This window comes from Gossypium arboreum, chromosome 12 (genome assembly GCF_025698485.1).
Source record: "Gossypium arboreum isolate Shixiya-1 chromosome 12, ASM2569848v2, whole genome shotgun sequence".
Taxonomy (NCBI): Eukaryota; Viridiplantae; Streptophyta; class Magnoliopsida; order Malvales; family Malvaceae; genus Gossypium; species Gossypium arboreum.
In genome coordinates this window covers 115,324,599-115,343,497 of record NC_069081.1, presented here as the reverse complement: position 1 = coordinate 115,343,497, position 18,899 = coordinate 115,324,599, and the positions used below count along the sequence as shown (strand labels likewise).

At 29.7% G+C, this 18,899-nt stretch overlaps 2 protein-coding genes and 1 long non-coding RNA gene across 3 annotated transcripts; 1 reads left to right on the top strand and 2 right to left on the bottom strand.

The window, feature by feature from the left end:
* Positions 1 to 460: 460 nt before the first annotated feature.
* LOC128285331 (uncharacterized) lies at positions 461 to 2,638 on the bottom strand. Its single transcript, XR_008275834.1, has 2 exons — positions 2,561 to 2,638; positions 461 to 806 (listed from the first exon to the last, which is right to left on the bottom strand). It is a non-coding gene; the product is annotated as an uncharacterized LOC128285331 (long non-coding RNA).
* A 5,188-nt stretch (positions 2,639 to 7,826) lies between these two features.
* Positions 7,827 to 9,641, bottom strand: LOC108482482 (sugar carrier protein C-like). Its single transcript, XM_017785615.2, has 3 exons — positions 9,509 to 9,641; positions 9,089 to 9,414; positions 7,827 to 8,999 (listed from the first exon to the last, which is right to left on the bottom strand). The coding sequence occupies exons 1-3, from the start codon at positions 9,639 to 9,641 to the stop codon at positions 7,920 to 7,922; spliced, it is 1,539 nt and encodes a 512-aa protein (XP_017641104.1). The 3' UTR covers positions 7,827 to 7,919.
* Positions 9,642 to 12,124: 2,483 nt separating this feature from the next.
* On the top strand, positions 12,125 to 13,715 carry LOC108482730 (ethylene-responsive transcription factor ERF027-like). The gene has a single exon (XM_017785847.2). It carries the CDS (start codon positions 12,711 to 12,713, stop codon positions 13,392 to 13,394), a length of 684 nt encoding a protein of 227 aa, XP_017641336.2. The 5' UTR covers positions 12,125 to 12,710; the 3' UTR covers positions 13,395 to 13,715.
* Positions 13,716 to 18,899: the final 5,184 nt, after the last annotated feature.

The window sequence follows — 18,899 nt, the reverse complement described above, 5'->3', positions numbered from 1 at the left end:
GACGGGGTTCGAGGTGCTACCTGACTTTTACTAACACTTCCATACTAAACAGGGCCATGAAATCTCAAATAATTAAAACTTTTCTTTTCACATGCAATCTGTCCCTTATGCGAGCTTACGAGGCTCAATACATGCATTCAGGCGGTTCGGGACCCAATCGAGAACTCATGAAAACTTAGAAAAATCTCTTGCGTTAAGGCTTCACACGCCCATGTGCTCAGCCGTGTGGCCGAAATAGGCTAATTATCAAGCCTTTTGTCACTCTCACACCACATGCATAGATACATACTTATCCAATAACATACAACGTGGCATAAATGAGCTCTTAAACATCTACAAACATGTTATGCTCAAGTTATTTTCTTATGCAATAAATATTATAGAATTTGCCCATATCATTACCACATACTAGACATAACTATCATTACCTCACAAACCATTCATGAAGCATTATTAACTATTTACCAATCACTTAATCTTGCATTAGTTACTAGCTCATCAATGAATCTCAATTCAATCTCTAGGCATACATGTTGTAAGCCACATCACAAGAGATAATAACATACATGCATAAGAATAATCATATGGGCCCATAATGTCATTAGCCGACATAGGCCAATTTACATGACTAATACTACCTTAATAACAAGCCACTGCCTTTGGCTAAATCATAATATTACATACTCACATTAAAACCCTATACATGCCATAGACTCGAATCACTTGAGTTTACTTACTCCGATAACGTTAACTCGATAGGGTGATAATATCTCTGACGGCCTCCAACCCGAGCTAACTTGGAAACTCTAGAAAACATGGGAAAGAAGGGGGGGTAAGCTTTCGCTTAGTAAGTTCATATGAAAACAATAAGCAACTCATTAACTTGTTTTATCAATGTTTACAACATATTTTCAAGTTCACTACAAGCTGTCTTTCTGAGCAATGGTCACTAAATTATTTATATCTGGAGCTACGAAACTCCGAATTAAGTTCCGTTAATTTTCCCTGAAACTAGACTTATTTTCTTTTTTTTCATAAAATTTCCAGAATTTTTGGTTAAGTCAAATAGTACAGTTTATTAGTTAAAGTCTCCCCTGTTTCAGGGTATGACCACTCTGACCTCTGTACACTACAAACCGAATTTCTCCCTGTACAAAATTCCAACGACCATGCCGTTTATTCCCCATAAAAATAGACTCAATAAGGAATCTATTCATGTAAGGTATAACTCTTAATAATTTTTGTAAAATTTTTGGTGAATTTCTAAAGTTAGAACAGGGGATCTCGAATTCATTCAGACCCTGTTTCACAAGAATTCAAATATCAAACAATATGGAATTCTTTTTCTTCCTCTGTTTCTTTCATGTGAAAATAGACTCATTAAGCTTTAATCCCATATTTTATTCTGCCTCTAACTCATTTTCCACTATTTTTAGTGTATTTTCAAAGTTACACTACTGCAGTAACTCAAATCTGTCAAGGCTAAATTACTCATTCATGATCATTGTTCATAATATTAATACAACACCATTTTATCCATCATGGTAAGAATACATATTATGCATCATAGATCATCACATATCAAGGCAGTCTCATAGGATTAGTATACATACTTGCACAACTCGTAACATAACTCAAGTGCATACTCACCAATGACTTACCTCATTGAGACCATCATTAATTCTTTCCTTGGATTGCCCGTTGAACACTTGGAATACTAATTAGATACTCGGAAAAGCCTTTGCACATAAGTGCTTCAATTGTAGCTAAAGCTACCTCATATCTCATGACATTTCAATGCTCACTCTCGAGCTAGTCATCTAGACTCATAATTCCTAGTGACATGTCACTCGTATCCTATTCTATTCCTAAGGTTCAAACGGGATTTTTCCTCGTCTATTAAGGCTTTGTCTTATCATATTTCTATTAATTACATACACATTAATATCTGTACAATTCATGTAATGATAACATTTAAATACATGTATAGCATGGTATTGTTTACATACTGAACTTACCTCGATACCACAAATGTGAAAAGGACATACTAGTCCATAAATCGATTTCTTTCCGTTCTAGGTCCAAGTCTCAATTTTCATCATCTATAACATCACATTTAGCCTACCAATCAGTCACAATATTCATATGGGTCTAAAATCATATTTTTACAAATTTTATTTTGACCCCTAAACTTTTGCATATTTGCACTTTTGCCCCAATGCTCGTAAATTAATTTTTATTCAATTTCTATAAGGTTTAAGACATGCTGAACATTTTTCTTCTATGACAACTCCAATTTTTCACTAATTCACACACTTATGACCAATTTGTAACTTTCACAATTTAACCCTTTTGACATTTTTACCGAAATTCATTGAATAAAACTCATATTTAACACATCAAACATTCATTATCCACTATAAATCATCAAAGCACAACCATATCATGAATGGGTAAATTTTAAACTCTAATTTCTCTTCAATCAATTGGTAGAAATAGAAAATTTAAGCTTCGGGGATCTCAAAATATGAAAATCATTAAAAACGGACAAAAACCATACCTATATAAGCCATAAAAGCTTGGCCGAATGGAGCTCATCCATGGCTGCTATTTTCTGTTCTTTCCACGGTTGAAGAAGAAAGAATGAAAAAATGATAGCTTTTATCATTTGTCTTATTAGGTTATTTTAATTAATTTACAAAATTACCCTTTTATTTCAACCAAATTTCAAAATACCAAACAAATATCCATTCACTAACTTATTAAAGGAATAATTTCACATAAGGACTTTCAATTTAAAACTCATAACAATTAGGCACCTCATATATAAAGAACTCAACTTTTGCACTTTTTACAATTTAGTCCTTTTGACTAAATTGAGTGCTCAAACGTCAAAATTTTCGAATAAAATTTTTACGAAATATTTTCATAAATTTATAGACTATAAAAATATAATAAAAATAATTTTTTTTTCGTCGAGTTTGTGGTCCCGAAACCACTGTTCCGACTAGACCCAAAATCGGGCTATTACAAAATATGTGTACCAATTGTATAATTTAACCTAAATTTTTTATTTTAAATGCTGATTTAATGTTGTCACGTCAGTTTAATTACTCATATACCGTTAACGACAATTAATGCTCAATGATTAAAATGTTACAACATGATAACGTAAGTAGCTAAAACGTAACATTTGAAACATAAGTGACTAAAATGTAACATAAGACAAATAAAAGTGACTATTTTAACAATTTACCTTATCAACTCCTATATTTAGTTTACCTTGAAAAACTATTTGGGAGATATTTTCTATTTCTAACTTTAGAAAATATTTTTGTTTTTAATTTTTTAAACTAAAAACATCTATATCTATAATATATATACCTATAGTTTCTTTTTTTTTTACTTAATTCACAAATTCACTCTTGAAGTATAGTCATTTTCTCACTTTGATACTTTTTTTTTGTCCCAATTTAACATCTAAACTATCATTCCATTATATATTTTGGTCTTATTTTTAACACCATTAAAAAAATAGGTGGCTAATAAAAACATGGCACATGGCATTTTAATTAAATATATATATCTTTATCATATATTTATATATCAATTTTTAAAAATTAAAAAATAAAAATAATATATATAAAAATCAAAAATATATAATAAAAAGTATAAAAATAAAATTTATTAATTCCATATAAAAATAAAAATTCATTAATTCCATAAAACAATTAAATTTTTTAACCCAAAAATCTAAGGAAATTTTTTGGTGTTCATCTTGTTCTTCATGAAAGAAAAGAGAATAATTAAGTTCTCTTGTATTTTTGTTCGCAATACTCTAAATAAAAATAAACTCAAAATTGTTTACAATCTACTTTAATTAAAATTTGGTTTAATTACATTTATTTTACTTAATTTAAAATTCAAATCATTTTTTTTTAAAGTTTTAAATCAAAAACCAAACTAAACCCAAAAAATTTTTGAATTTTGAATGTCAATGGCCACTTTCGACCACCATGGCCGCTACTCACCAATAATCATTTGAGTCCAAATTTTATCATTCTTTTATTTTATCTCCCCTATTTTCATTTTCAACATTTATTTTCAAAAAAACACTAGATTTTTGTAGGTCTACAAATAAATATTAAAACTTAAACACTAAATTTAAGTATTTTTCACCGTCAAATTCTCTTTACATTTTAGTATATTGTTCCACTCTTTATAAGCTTCTCTTTCACTCTTTATAAGTACGAAATTGGACATTTTATGAAAATACATGTATCAAATAATACAGAAATTAATAGTTCATGTACCAAATTGGACTTTTTCAAAGTACAAGTACCATATTAGAATTTTATAAAAATACAGGTACCAAATATGACATTATCCCAAAAGTAATTTAAGTAATATTTTTTATGAAAATATAAAAAGCCACTATTTGGCTTTCTCTATTTGGTTGGATTTTTTTTTAACGTCAATTTAACTTTTTTGAGTTTGACTAGAAACTAGAGGTGTGCATGGGTGGCCCTACCCGAAGGCCCGCCCGAAATGTGGGAGGTTTTGGGCAAAAATATAGGTCCGAAAAATGGGCTTGGGAAAAAAAATAAGGCCTGTTTAAAAAACGGGTCGGGCTTCGGGTAAGGCATTTTTGGCCAGGGCCTAGCCTGGCCCGGCCCAAATTCACTAAATGAAAAAAAATCTATTTTTTTAATATTATTTTTAATTATTTTCTCCTATTTTGCTACTATTTTACTATTATGTTGCTACTATTTTGTTGTTATTGTTTGGATATTATATAAAACTTATTTTATTGTTAATTTTTTTATTATTTTAAAGACAATTACTAATTTTTTATTATTTTAGAGACATTTACTTGTTAAATTGCATCTATTTTAGTGTTATTTAAGTATATATATTTTTAAAATTTATTTTCAATTTGTTGAGAAATATTTATTTTGATGTTTTTAGTATTTTGATGGTTTATATATATTTTAAAATTATATAAGAAAATATAAAAATTAATATGGGCGGGCTGGCTTAGGCTCGGGTTTTAATATTTTTATTAGGGCCGGGCTTGGGCAAAAATTTAGGCCCATTTTTTAGGCTGGGCTTGGGCCTAACAAACTGGCCTAAATTTTTAGTTAGGCCTGGTCCGGTCCATGCACACCTCTACTAGAAACCACAATAGAGGGTGTGACAATGTTTTTAAGCATAACGTCATTTTATTAAATAAATTTTAAACGAAAATGTTTTTAAGCACTTATATTCCTTAATAAAATATTTTCTTCCACCCATGTTGTGGATGTGACAAAATATAGTATATACCATATTTAAGCACATTGTTGAGTAGGTGTCATCTTTGATCGGGTCACCAACTCAGTTATGAAATTATAAAATACCATTTATTTTAAATTATAATTAATATTATTATGATGTCACTTTATCTTTTCATATTTTTATATCATCTTTAAATAAAACAATTACAAAATTAATAATCAAACACGTGTTCAACAAGAATAAAATACAAGTTCGTTACCACTTACACATATATTTATTATTAAATAAATTTAAAATTATTTTAGCATATAAATTTTTCTTTCACCCACATCGTGACTCGTAAATATAACAAAATCTAGTGTTTATTAAATGAAAAAATCTAATATAAAAAATGAAGATAACAAAACATGTTTGGAACTTATTTTATCATAAAAACATAAGAATTAAATTTAAAAAATTCCTCTATTTATATAGATTTGAACCAAGATTAGAAAAATGGTTGAAAAATAACATTTTATTGAAAAAATTACATTACCTTTAAATTTTTTTTTTAAAAGTAGAAACAAATAACATTAAGCGAAAACAATGAAATCACACAACTCTACTTAGAAAATCACCATCTGATTGTAGAATCTCTTGAACTGAAATTGGGGGATCCTCGAAAAGCTTCAACCCAAACTGATTATCATAAGTACATTTTGTCATTCGATCAGCAGTCATATTCCGAGATCTAGGAATGTGACGGATTATTGTCTTCCAATTCCTCTTAAGGTAAACATTGATCAAACATAATTCAGTTAGGTTACTACTAGCAGCACTACCTGTGAGAACAGACTCTACAAGTAGTGCATTGTTGCGTTCTATCTCTAACTGTCTATAACATTTCTCCCATGCAATACGTAAACCTTCAAGAATCGCTCCAGCTTCTATGCGAAATACCGTTTCCTTGCTGACTTTCAAGGAGTACCTGCATAACCAATGACCATCTACATCCCTAAAAAGACCTCCAATTGAGGTGTTATCATCGTTCATTGACACTGCACCATTTGAATTCATCTTAATCCATCCATGATCCAGAGGAGACCAACATGTCGCCAATGTCGTAGCAAACGGTTGAATTCCTCGTGAACTCTGCAATAAATAACTCCTTGCCCAAGTAATACCTGTAACCACAAGATCCTGAACACAAGTGTTACTACTAGCAAAAACATAAGAATTGTGATTCTTCCGTAGCAACCACAAATAATAGGAAAAAAAGAATGCCATTCAAAGTCTTCTTCCCGCCACATTCATGGTATTTCTCCACAAGAGATCAATTATTATGTGACACCAAAAAAAAGTATTCAAAGTATTCTTCCCGCCACATTCATGGTATTTCTCAAATTCCACAAGAGATCAATTATTGTGTGACACCAAAAAAAAGTTCCCAAAATAGAAACCAGTATAATAGAAAGCCAAATAGATTTTATCAAAAAGTTTAATTATGTTTCATACTTAATTTTAATTAATATACCAAATAGATTTTATAACTTAAATTCAATACTTAATGTTTTTTATATTTTACTTTCCAACACTTAATTTTTTACGACTTTATTTTTTAATTTATCAAACAACGCTTAAGACATTTTATTTAAAGGGATAAGGCAGAAATTAGCCTTGAACTTGGTGGACCAAAATTAGGAAAAATTATCAAGTTCTAGAAATAATGTGGACAAAAACAATTGAAACTAAGGATGTATTTGATAAGAGTAAATATAAGTACGAAATATAATTAAATGCGTTTGATAAGAGTAAATATTAATTGTTTTAAAGAAATATTTGTTTTTAATTTTAAACCTATTAATATAAGTTTATATATTATTTTGGATAGTTTTAGTTGAAATTCAAATATAATAATTTAAATATTTTCTAAGTTAAGTGATAAGTGACTATCTAATTACTTATCCGATTCAATCTTTTCTTTTTGAAAATTTTATATTAAATAAAAATAAAAATCACTATCAAACACATAATAAATATTAAAAATATAAAAAATTAAATTTATTATCCAACACATTTAAAATATTAAATATTTTCATTTTCAATTATTCATCAATCACACCCCAAATTTTAAAAAATCAAATTTATATATTAAATCCCTATTTAATGTCCTGGCCCATAACATAAAAATGTATTATTGTAGGCCCACATTATTAGCATTTTGGTGTTATTTTCTCATGTGATTTTCTCTTCTTCTTTTTAACAAAAAACCCAATATTTAAGTTGTAAGTTAAACCTTTTGAAATTTGACATTTTTTAAGAATTTAATAAAATAAAAACATTTAAACTAAATATTTGATCTTCATTTAACAAGAGTCATCTTTGGTTATCATTAAATGACTTTTTGATGACCAAGGTAAATTAAATTCCATATTTCGTGTAAGTGTAGATTTATTAAATAAAGTGATCATATTAGTTTTTTATTTATTAAAAAGACCGAGTAGTAAATTATATTAATGAACACAAAAAAAACAATTAGAATTGAAAAAAAACTATAAAAAACCTTAAAATAGAGTTTAATTCTAATTCTAATTAATACTAAAAGGAGATTAAAAAACAAATTTTGATGCTAATTACATTAAATAAAAAAATTAAACACTGAATTAAATCTTTCCCATTTCACAACTTTGATCTTTCTCGACGAAATACTTACTCCAACGAGGATGATTCTTCCAAACAATGGTCATTTCTTCAATAGGTACTCCTTTCGTCTCAGGCAACAACTTAAAAATAAAAATGCTCATCCCAATCACACATACTGCGAAGAAGATAAAAAGCCCAAACTTTAAATTGCAAAGCATGGTGGTAAAGACTTGAGCAATGCAAAATGTGAATATCATATTGACGGCCACTGTTATACTCTGAGCAGCTGATCGAATTTCAAGCGGAAATATCTCGCTAGGAACTAGCCAACCCAATGGACCCCATGACCACGCAAACCCCGCTATGTATACGCACATTGCTATCACCACTAGCATCGAAAACCATAGTGGAAGTTCACCTGGGTTCCCACTGGTTCCAAATTTAGAAGCAATTGAAACGGTCATCACAAACTGACAGAGCAACATTTGAAGACCACCTTCGAGGAAAAGCGTTCGCCTCCCGAACTTATCGACAGTTGCAATGGAAACAAGTGTTGCAAAAAAATTAACAATGCTAGTGATTAATGCGGACATGAGGGAAGCGTTGTTACCAAATCCCATGCTCTTGAACAAGACAGGAGCATAAAACACGAACACGTTCATGCCGGTTAATTGCTGAAATAAAGGAATTAACACAGCAAAAATGAGTTGAGGCCTGTACTTCCTGGTTAAAATCTCTCTCCATGGATTTTGAACCAACTTGGCTGCCTCACTGGCTTTAGCCAAATCATTGAACTCTTCCTCCACATTATCAATACCACGGATCTTTTGGAGTTGAACTTTAGCCTCTTCAAACTTGTCGCGTTCAAGCAATGAATTGGGTGAGTCAGCGAGGAAAAAACATCCAAAGAAAAAGACCAAACCAGGGACAACGGCTCCACCCAAGCTCAACCGCCAACCCCACCCACCTTCGATCTTAGCAGTGAAGTAATTCAACAAATTGGCAATTAAAATACCAATGGTGATTGATAATTGAAACATTATGTTCATAGCCCCTCGGTACTTAAAGGGAGCTATCTCAGATAAATAGATCGGAACAGACTGCAAAAAAAAAAAAAAAAAATCATTATTGAATGCTTGGATTACCATGCAACTGCAATTTATAGTGCTAAACTATAGTGAGAACGCACCTGATTAGCAAATCCAATGCCGAAGCCAAGCAATACCCGACCTATAATAAGCATGAGAACGTTTTCGGCGAAACCATTGATAACAGCACCAATGGCGAAAAATAAACCACCGAACATCATCGTCATCCTCCTACCAAGACCTCGGGTTATCCGAGAGGCTGTCATGGATGAGAGAAGAGCAGCCAAATATAAGGAAGATGTAAACAACGTTAGTGTTTGACTATCAAACTTGCAATATTGATCATCAGATGGTTTAACAGATATTTCTTTCCTGTAAACTTTTGGAAAGAATTTTTCTAAAAAAGAATCCATTGATGTAACACCACCTGCAAATTTACATAAATTTTACTTTGTTAAAAATTGATATTCCAAGCCATCTTTAATAATAAGAAGAAAAAGAAATTGAAAAACTCATTTTACCTGAAATACCAAGATCATAACCAAAGATTAAACCACCTGAAGCAGCAACAATACAGGTGACAAAAACTTTCAAAGTAAATTTTCCTGGATAATTTTTCACGGAACCAGAAGTTACACCTCCTCCACCAGCCATACTCTCTAATTCACAAGGCTAAATCAAAAAAAATCACAAACTAATTTTTTTTTTAAATGTTAATTCTAAAGCTTCCTTTATATAATGTACACTTTTTGCTGAGTTTAAATAATGGTTGAAGAATAACTCTATTATAAATATATTTTTAAGAATTGCAATTAAAATTTAATTTAACTTCCTAATTAAAAAATATATATATATAAATATAATAAGGATATTAAATAAATCATTATCTAATTAATTAATATATTAAAAAACAGTGGATAAGAAAGAAAGAATAGTTCGGGGCTAATTAAAATTTCGGACTGTGTTTTAGAATAAGAATTTTATTAAAATATATTAGTAGTCACTATTTATGTTTTTCTTTTTGAATTATGAAAAATTATAAAATGGTATTCAAGTATTTAATTTTGTCTTTTTGATCATCTAATTATCTTATATTTTTATTGTTTTTTGTTTTACGTTAGCTACCCGGTGATAAAAATGACAAAATTTAATAGTTGAGTGACAATTTTATAACTCTTCATAGTTGATTAATAAAAAAGAAAATTAAATAGTTAAGTTACTATTTTGAAACTTTTTATAATTTTATGATAAAAAAAAATCATAATCAAGTGGCCTCTACCGTAATTTACCTAAATTTTATTAGTGGTAGCTTCAAATATATATTTTAATGGATAATGTGACAGTCATAGCTAAGCTGTTTCCAATAAAACTATTTAATTGAATTTAAGGGTATATACATTCTTTTTAAGGAGAAATTATCTCCACACTATAGATTTTAGGATATATTTAAAGAATGAAAACGTGATAATTCTCTTCAGAAAATGTGATAATTTATTAATTTAATTTTTGAATTTAAAAACATATTGGAAAAAGATTAGTATAACAATGATTCAAGTTAGCCATATATGCTAATTAACTATCTCTATTAATAATTTATTTAAAGAAGAAAAAACATAAAGTACGGCTATGATGATGACTACAACTAAGGTTCTCTCTATCAAGTAGATTAGAGAGGGATGAACACCAACTTAATATCGAGATAATCTATCTTTTTAAAGGTACAAAAATCAACAAAAGAGGTTTTATATAGGTTCATCTGAATGGGTTCATAAAAACCTCAAATCCAACTTCTTTTTTCTTAAAGGAGTAAAAGATAGTGGTATAAAATTAAAATGTAAGATTGAGTATTAACTTAATTAATATAAATATTATTATTAATGTAAAAAGACGTAAGTTTAAATATACGAACAATAAAAAGTGGGCTGCTTAATTTTTTTTTTCTTGGTACAGGGATCAACCATGTCTGTAACTGTAAGACAAAGACACTCTGTAGTCTGTGGACTGTCTGTAGTCATATATAAAAAATAGAACTGCCCCTTGCTGGCCGAATTTCATCCAAGGGAATTAATGTGTATGAGGGAATCTATCTATCAATACATGTCCTTCCCTTTTTAGGCTGATATATCAAACATGAAATGGGACCTCACTTTTTGTGGAGGAATTTATTTTATTTCGTCTGATACTAAGATTTTTGTCACAAGCTTCAATTTGACAACATATAATTTTTAACCAAATCCAAATATTTCATTAAATGCTAGCTCTTAGGTAAACAGATCAATCAATAAGCAGCCATGTCAGTAGTCTTTTCCATTGATTAATGAAATATCGGATTACAAGTTGTGGTTGGCAAGTCGAAAACTCAATAGCCCATTCAATATCTTTCTCCCTTCCTTAGTTTCTCACCAATTTCACCATAACCAACAACTTGGATACAGGATTTTTCAATGTCACATGTAGTTGTTAACAACAACTGGATGCTTAATTCTTTTGATTTATATAATCTTTTTTAAGAGATGGGTTTATTTTTCCTTAATTTGCATTCTATTAAGTTTTTAACCTATTTTGAATAGGTTTCTCTCTATAATACCGCATGATTATTTTAATTTGTAGACCATATGAGAAATTGCAATTGGTCCAAAAATTTTAAAATCCTTTGGTTACTTCTGCTTTTCAAATTGGAAGATCTATAAGTAGGTACATGTGGGTCAATGAAAATTACAAGTACCATAATTTTTGCCAACTTGTTTTCCACTGATCTATTGCGGTTTTTTTTCATAAATAATATAAAATAATTAATTAAGAACATAGAATCAAATGAAGATAATTTATATAATAATAGGTTGTTATAAACAGTAAAATTAGGTCATGCCATATTGTTAAGCAATATCGATCCCAACAATACATTAATCATCAATAAATTAACAGTATGAGGTGACTCAATTTTACTATTATAAACATATCATTCTCGTAAATAAAAAAAAAACCCATCTACTCCATTACCTTAGACAGTTTACTGACTTTTTTTTTTTGGGCGGTAAAGAAAAGAGGTCAGCCAGGCAGTTCACTGACTTCAAGGTAATTACTAACTCAAACCTGGGTTTATCCAATTTCCACATATTGCTATAGTTTACATTGGCAATCAGTCTCAATCTTTCAATTCCTAAAACTCTGTAATCCCAGAGATTTTGAGCTTGAAATCGAAATTTCACCAAATTGGATTGTGGCCTACAAATAAAACAACTAAGTATTTAGGCGTGTGTACTGTGAGTGTGCAGCAAAACGGGGCCAATAAAAGGGGATAGTTCTGGTAAGCAGTTTGCTCATGGGGCATTATCCCGTATGTAGAGAACAGCTATATATTAGGTTTGGGACTAAACAAGGCGTGTGGTTTGGTGTCATCCGTCAAAGACTAGATTAATTAGAGCCTCTTCTTCTCAACGATCAGTTTTGCCACTTCAGGCTCGGACAAAAAACCCTAAAAAAAATCCCCCATTGAAACTCAACTGGCATTGCCGGGTACCACTATTTGCCCCGCGAAGTACCCATGTTTTCGCCTTTTTTTGTTTTTTCTTTAAAGAGCAATGGTGAGACCAGCACTTGAAACAAATCAGCTTTCCATTTTAAATACCATATATATATATATAATACTATAAACCTCTAAATAAGATTGCCTTCGTTTTAAAGTCTTTATCGTATTTTCACCTTCCTTTGGGTTAATTATATATGATGACTGACCCTAATAATCCCACCGATGACCATCGTTCTCAGCCGCCCATACCATCATCCTTCGACCACCCAAACATCCAAGTCCCACATCCCTTGCTCACTCACACCTGCGAGGACCCGCCTCCCACGTGTGACAAACTACCTCCTGCTGGCAAATCTCCTATGGCCTCCTCCTCCTCCCCCGGGAAACACCCAATGTATCGTGGAATCCGGTACCGGAGCGGCAAGTGGGTCTCTGAAATCCGTGAACCGCGCAAAACCACGCGTATATGGCTAGGTACGTACCCCACCCCAGAAATGGCTGCAGCTGCCTATGATGTGGCTGCCCTAGCCCTAAAAGGCAGTGAGGCTGTTGTTAACTTCCCGGCCTCTGTTGCTTCTTATCGGCTTCCTGTTTCAACATCATCGGCGGATATACGGAAAGCGGCCTCAGCTGCTGCTTCACTTAAAAAGGATGAAATGAAAAGTGGGATTAATATTGGAACAGATGAGTATCATCAGGCGAAAGATCGAGAAGAAATGAGCAAAGAAGAATATGTGGACGAGGATGCCCTTTTAGACCTGCCTAATTTGCTGGTTGACATGGCGCAGGGAATGCTGGTGTCGCCACCGAGGATACGCTCGACGCCATCCGATGAGTCGCCGGAGAATTCCGATGGAGAAAGCTTGTGGAGCTATTAATTGATCCATATTTTTTGGATTTTTTAAATTCAATAAATTAGGAACTTGAGTTTGACGAAATGAAGTAAGTAGGGCATGGCTGCAGGCATTTGATGCAGCTTTGAGCATAAAACTTGTCTTCCTCTGAAAAAAAAAAACTGTTAATTAAAGGACCCCCCCCCCCAAAAAAAAAAAAAACAAGAAAAAAGGATTTATTCATGAATGTGTGATAGAGTGATTTGCAACACGTAAAATACTTTGGGATTTAAGCCGTTGGTTAGGGTTCCCATATTTCTTTGCTTTCAAGAGCTTTTTGTGATATATATAGATAAAATGATGTAATATTGGGTTGTTTGTTTCTTTTTCTCTTTGTTTTTGAGATGTTCTCACACTTTCTTACTTATATATATATATATATATATATATATAATCAATTTTTTTTCTATATTTCATACTAATTTTTTAGTATTTATTGATTACATTAAATCTTGATTAAATTCAAACTAAACATTTTACGACTCAACTTAATACCCAATACCCAAGCTATCATACAACTATGCACGTATTAGTTGAATACGCGTGCTAGCTGCCATAAGTTTTCAAATCCAACGATGAAACATTTTAAAGAAAAGTAGAGAGGAAGGAGATGATGTTTCTTTAATCATGTTAGCCACTAGGTATATTGCATAAATTTTGCAACCTTTTTGAATTCGAGAAATTATGAGTCGAATAATCAAGAGAGGGGGGAGGGGTCCTCTTTCTACTGTGTAAATGTCAATATATATATATATATATATACACGCACGTGACATAGAGAAATAATTCCATCAAAATTGTAACAAATGAAGAATACAAACTAAAATAAACAGAATTGATGCATTCTGTTAATGTATGATAGTATAAACGAATTATTAATGAATGTCATGATTTTTCATTATTCGATCTATTGTATAGTATATAACTAATTTGTATTTCCATGCAATTTGATTGTTTATATTAAATTTATAATAATTTTATAATAATATTTTTGTTTAATTTTATAAATGGATTTCTTCCAAAAAACTCATTAATAAAATTAAACAGATCACAAAATATTTTAAAATATTTAACTAATTTACAATCCGTTATATTAATGTTATTTAATTTAAAAATATTTAATATTAAAATAATACAAAAATTCATCATGATTTGAATATTAATATTAATATTTTATAATTTAAATAATATTATTAATTTATACATATTTTAAATTAATTTGTTTTAATGTTACAATTGTTAATATTCGATTTGTTTTAATTTTATATTTATTTTTACTCTACTTTAATCAACGAATGTAATTAAATTTTATTATATTTGAAAAAATAAATTTAATTTGATAAATGTTATTAATATATTTTTTAAAATTATATTTTAAGCTTAACAATTTAATATTTATTAATTTTAATATTATAATATTAAAAGTTAATTCAATTACGTAAAATCTTAAAATAAAGAGATAATTTATTTAAAATAAACTCTATATTTAACATATAAAAAATTATAAACAAAAAGCATAGAATAACTTTAAAAAATTAAAAACAATAACTAGAAGAGTAATTTATCTAAATTGTAAATAAGTGTTTCAAATATAAGTGTCATCTGTCTAAAAAATGTAATTAAAATGATAATTATTTCCTTTTTGTAACCTCGTATTATTGTATCAAATATATACTCACAAACAATAAACTAAACCGCCATGTGATTATTTTGCAAACCAATAAATGAAACTTTAAAAACTATGTCTTAGAAATTCATATTGATAAAATAACTAAGTGTGAACATCTAATTTACTTTTTGATAATTAAGTGGAAGATTCAAGTGTTGGAATTTGAATCCAAACTCTTATCTCTTATTTTTATTTTAATCTATTCTCTTTCAATCCTACTTTTTGACTTAAGATTATTTATAATTATGTAAGGATGAAAGCACTAAGGAAATAGGTTTTCCTTAATTTATAAAGAAATTAGTGTAAACATTTCATTGAGACGATTATCCATTCTTAATTGGAGAGAGTTGTATTACTTTGTTAACTCCTTTCATAAACTATGTATGATATGACTTCTCTTTCTCAAAGCATGCATCTTTTTATTTTCCTTTTAAGTTTTAACAACATCAAAGATTCATCACAATCCTTAACAATTAATGTCTTCGTAAATATAATTTAACAAAAACTTTAATTGGCAAAATTTTTGAGCTAGGATTGCTTCTTTTCTTTTCTTTTTTTTTTTTTTGTAATACAAGTATTTTCTATGATTTGAGATTATTATTTTTTCAGATTAAATGTAATTTTAATTTAATTCTTGATGTAATACCTTAACTAGAAATGCAATTCTTGTTGTCAAATACTAAGCGCACATTTTCAAAACATAATTAATATATGCAAGAATGGCAAGATGATTCTAGTCGTTTCGGTATCAATCCATCCCAATTGGGATGCTTATGATGGTGGAGGTCCAACTTGGTATATTAAATTACATTATATATTTATTACATGTATAGATTTAAGGCCTATCTATTAGTATTAATTTGTTGAGGGGAAAATTTTATTGGAAGATGCTTTTGAAGTATTGTTTATCAGATAATTTATTAAATTTTTAATATTGATAGGTATTGTTCCCATACTGAGATTTTATCTATATCTCTTAAGTTGATTGTTTGAGTCTCTTTGCAAATAGGTTATTTACATAACTAATGTTATGCACTATACTGACATATCTCTCATGAGTTTTGCTAAATATATTTTCATCAATCGAGGCGTTCCCCCATCTGGATTCTTGATGAAAGAGAGAAATAAAACCTCAACATGAAGACAATACTGACCACTGTTGAGGATTTAATCGACTTCACGATAGACAGTACTTCATTGATTTCTCTTGACCGAATAGACCCTAAACATAACTATATATGCTATTCATATAGGATATTATTATTTTGTTGTAACCTTTAAAGAGACTATATATATACACTAGATTTTGTCATATCAAAAAAAAAATATTTATATAAGTGAGGTGATAATAAATTTATATTTTAATATTATTGAACACATGTTCGATCGTTTGATTCATAATTATAATTTAAATAATGGATATTTTATAGTTTCATAACTGAATTGATGACTTAATTAAGAGCAACACCAACTTACTAAAATATTTAAATATAAATATCAGATGTAATGCGTATTTAGGGATATTAATATTAATTTTTAAAATTTAAATTCAGAATGATGGTTGATGCTTTTTTTTTTTTTAACCCATCGACTACATATATATAGGTTAGGGCCTACAAGACTTTTTTCACCTTTTGAAGGGGGGACAAACATCTCATGGAATATCTAGTGGGGTCGTTTTTAATGGTATGTGGGAGCACTCGCAACAACGTCAAAATTGCATAATTTGTGATTTGCGATCCACATTCAGCAATCTTATTATGGTCTTTGGTTATCTTCCCATTTTGAGTGTTGGGATGAAAATATATCCAAAGTAACCCTTAAAGGAAAATATTGAAGTCGGCCAGGAAAAATCCATACACAGTAACCCCTTTACAACGGCTTTCGATATTATAGTTTTCTTTGTTGGTAACCTTCAAATCTAAATTAGTACAATCTGTGGGGGATATGATTATATCTACGGCCAAATCAGTATCCTGTAGCCCAAATTTATCTTTTTTTTTCGTTTCATTAATTTTCTTGAATGAACGAATTTTGACTATAAATGGCCGACATAGCCACCTTTCTTTGCTTTTCCCTCTCCCTTCACTTTCTCTCCTGGTTGGTAACGTGTCTTTCTTTCTATCTCTATGTTAAACCAGATTTTATTTTATTTTCTTGCATGATTTTTTTTTTTCTATTTGTTAAGAGGCATCAAGAAATATTGAATCAGACGTCAAAACAAAGCCTAACAAAAACAAAAACGAAATGAAATATTAGAGCCATATTGCATGTAATATAAGGTGATCAATGGCTGAAACAACTGCCGACCTCTCTACAATTTTTAAAGCTTTTTTCTTTTTCCTTGTGTTTTTCTCCCCTTTTGAGGCATGTTAAGTCATAACCATTTTAAATTAACCTGTACTGCTTTAATTATATCTTAGAAATTACTTCAATGTCGACAGGGATGCTTTAAAACCCTTTTAATAATTGCCAAGAAAGCTGCACTTCTTGTCTTCTTTCTTTACCTAATTAGATTTTAAAAGTTAATTAAACTCTCTCCTTTTTTTTTTTCCTCATGGAGAAATAGTTTGCACTTTATCATCATAATCATAAGCAATATTTAGTTTTAAGCAAGTTTCAAGGTCGGAAAGCTACTCAAATCTTCGTTCTATTGGCAAAGTTGAGACTTTGGAATAACTTTTTTTTCTAGGTTTGAATTCTGTGTAAATTTATTTTAATTTAAATCTTATTACATGTGAGTTTGTTCAAAGTTATTCTAATTTAGGTTATGTTAAATTTGTATTTTATAATACTTTATTCTATATATAATGATTCGAATCTAATATTTTTATAATTATCAATAAATATAATTTTACCTATATCTCTTTTTTAAAAAAAGTGAGATGTGAATTCCAAATATATATTTTAAAATTCATAATCAATATTCTTGCGAGAGGTTTTTATGGAGCAGAGACGTATCATCATCCTGTTTCTACATCTTTTTTCATGTTATTGACACATCATTTTGTTAATTGTTTTAACTTGAACCCTGAAACTCGAACTATGAATAAATTTTTTAACTTGAATCCCAGACCTTGAATCTTAAACTTTAAACCTTGAACCATTAACCTTGAACCTTAGATTCTAGACCTCAAATCTTGAACTCTAAATCTTAAACCTTAAATCATATACCCTAAACCCTTGATCTTAAAAGTTGGGTCCAGGGTACAAGGTTTCAGGTTAAAAAATTATCAAAATGACATGTCAATAACATGGAATACAAAAATGACATTAAATAATTGATAAAGAATACATGATGATATAACATCTATGTTTCATACTATTCTTTCTCAATATTCTTATTATTGATAGTGAAGCTAGTCTCATTTATTCTTAGTTTTCCATTATATAAATTATTATTTTGTACAAAATTCAACTAGAATATAATTCTAAATGCAAATAAAACTATTAGAAGATTAGACACGACAGTCGACAGCATGAAATTAATATTATCTTAAAATAGTTGGACGGTTGTTTAAAAATAAATTATATAGGAATCAAATTAGCATAGATATGTTCCAGTACTCCAAAAAAAAAAAGAAACATATGGATCTATGAAGAGGGGACAAGCATCCAATGTGGTTGACAAAATATAATTTTTCTCCTTACTTTTAAGTAAGTTTTTTTATATAAAGAAATTCCTCCCTCCCTTGTTTTTTCTTCTTTATAGGTATAAAGAACTGAAATCTCTTGCTTGGTCTGATGGCCCCCCCTTGCAACATGCAATAGGATGGCCTAAAACTCACGATTAGTGGCCCAGAAAAGATGTGTCTCCCTGA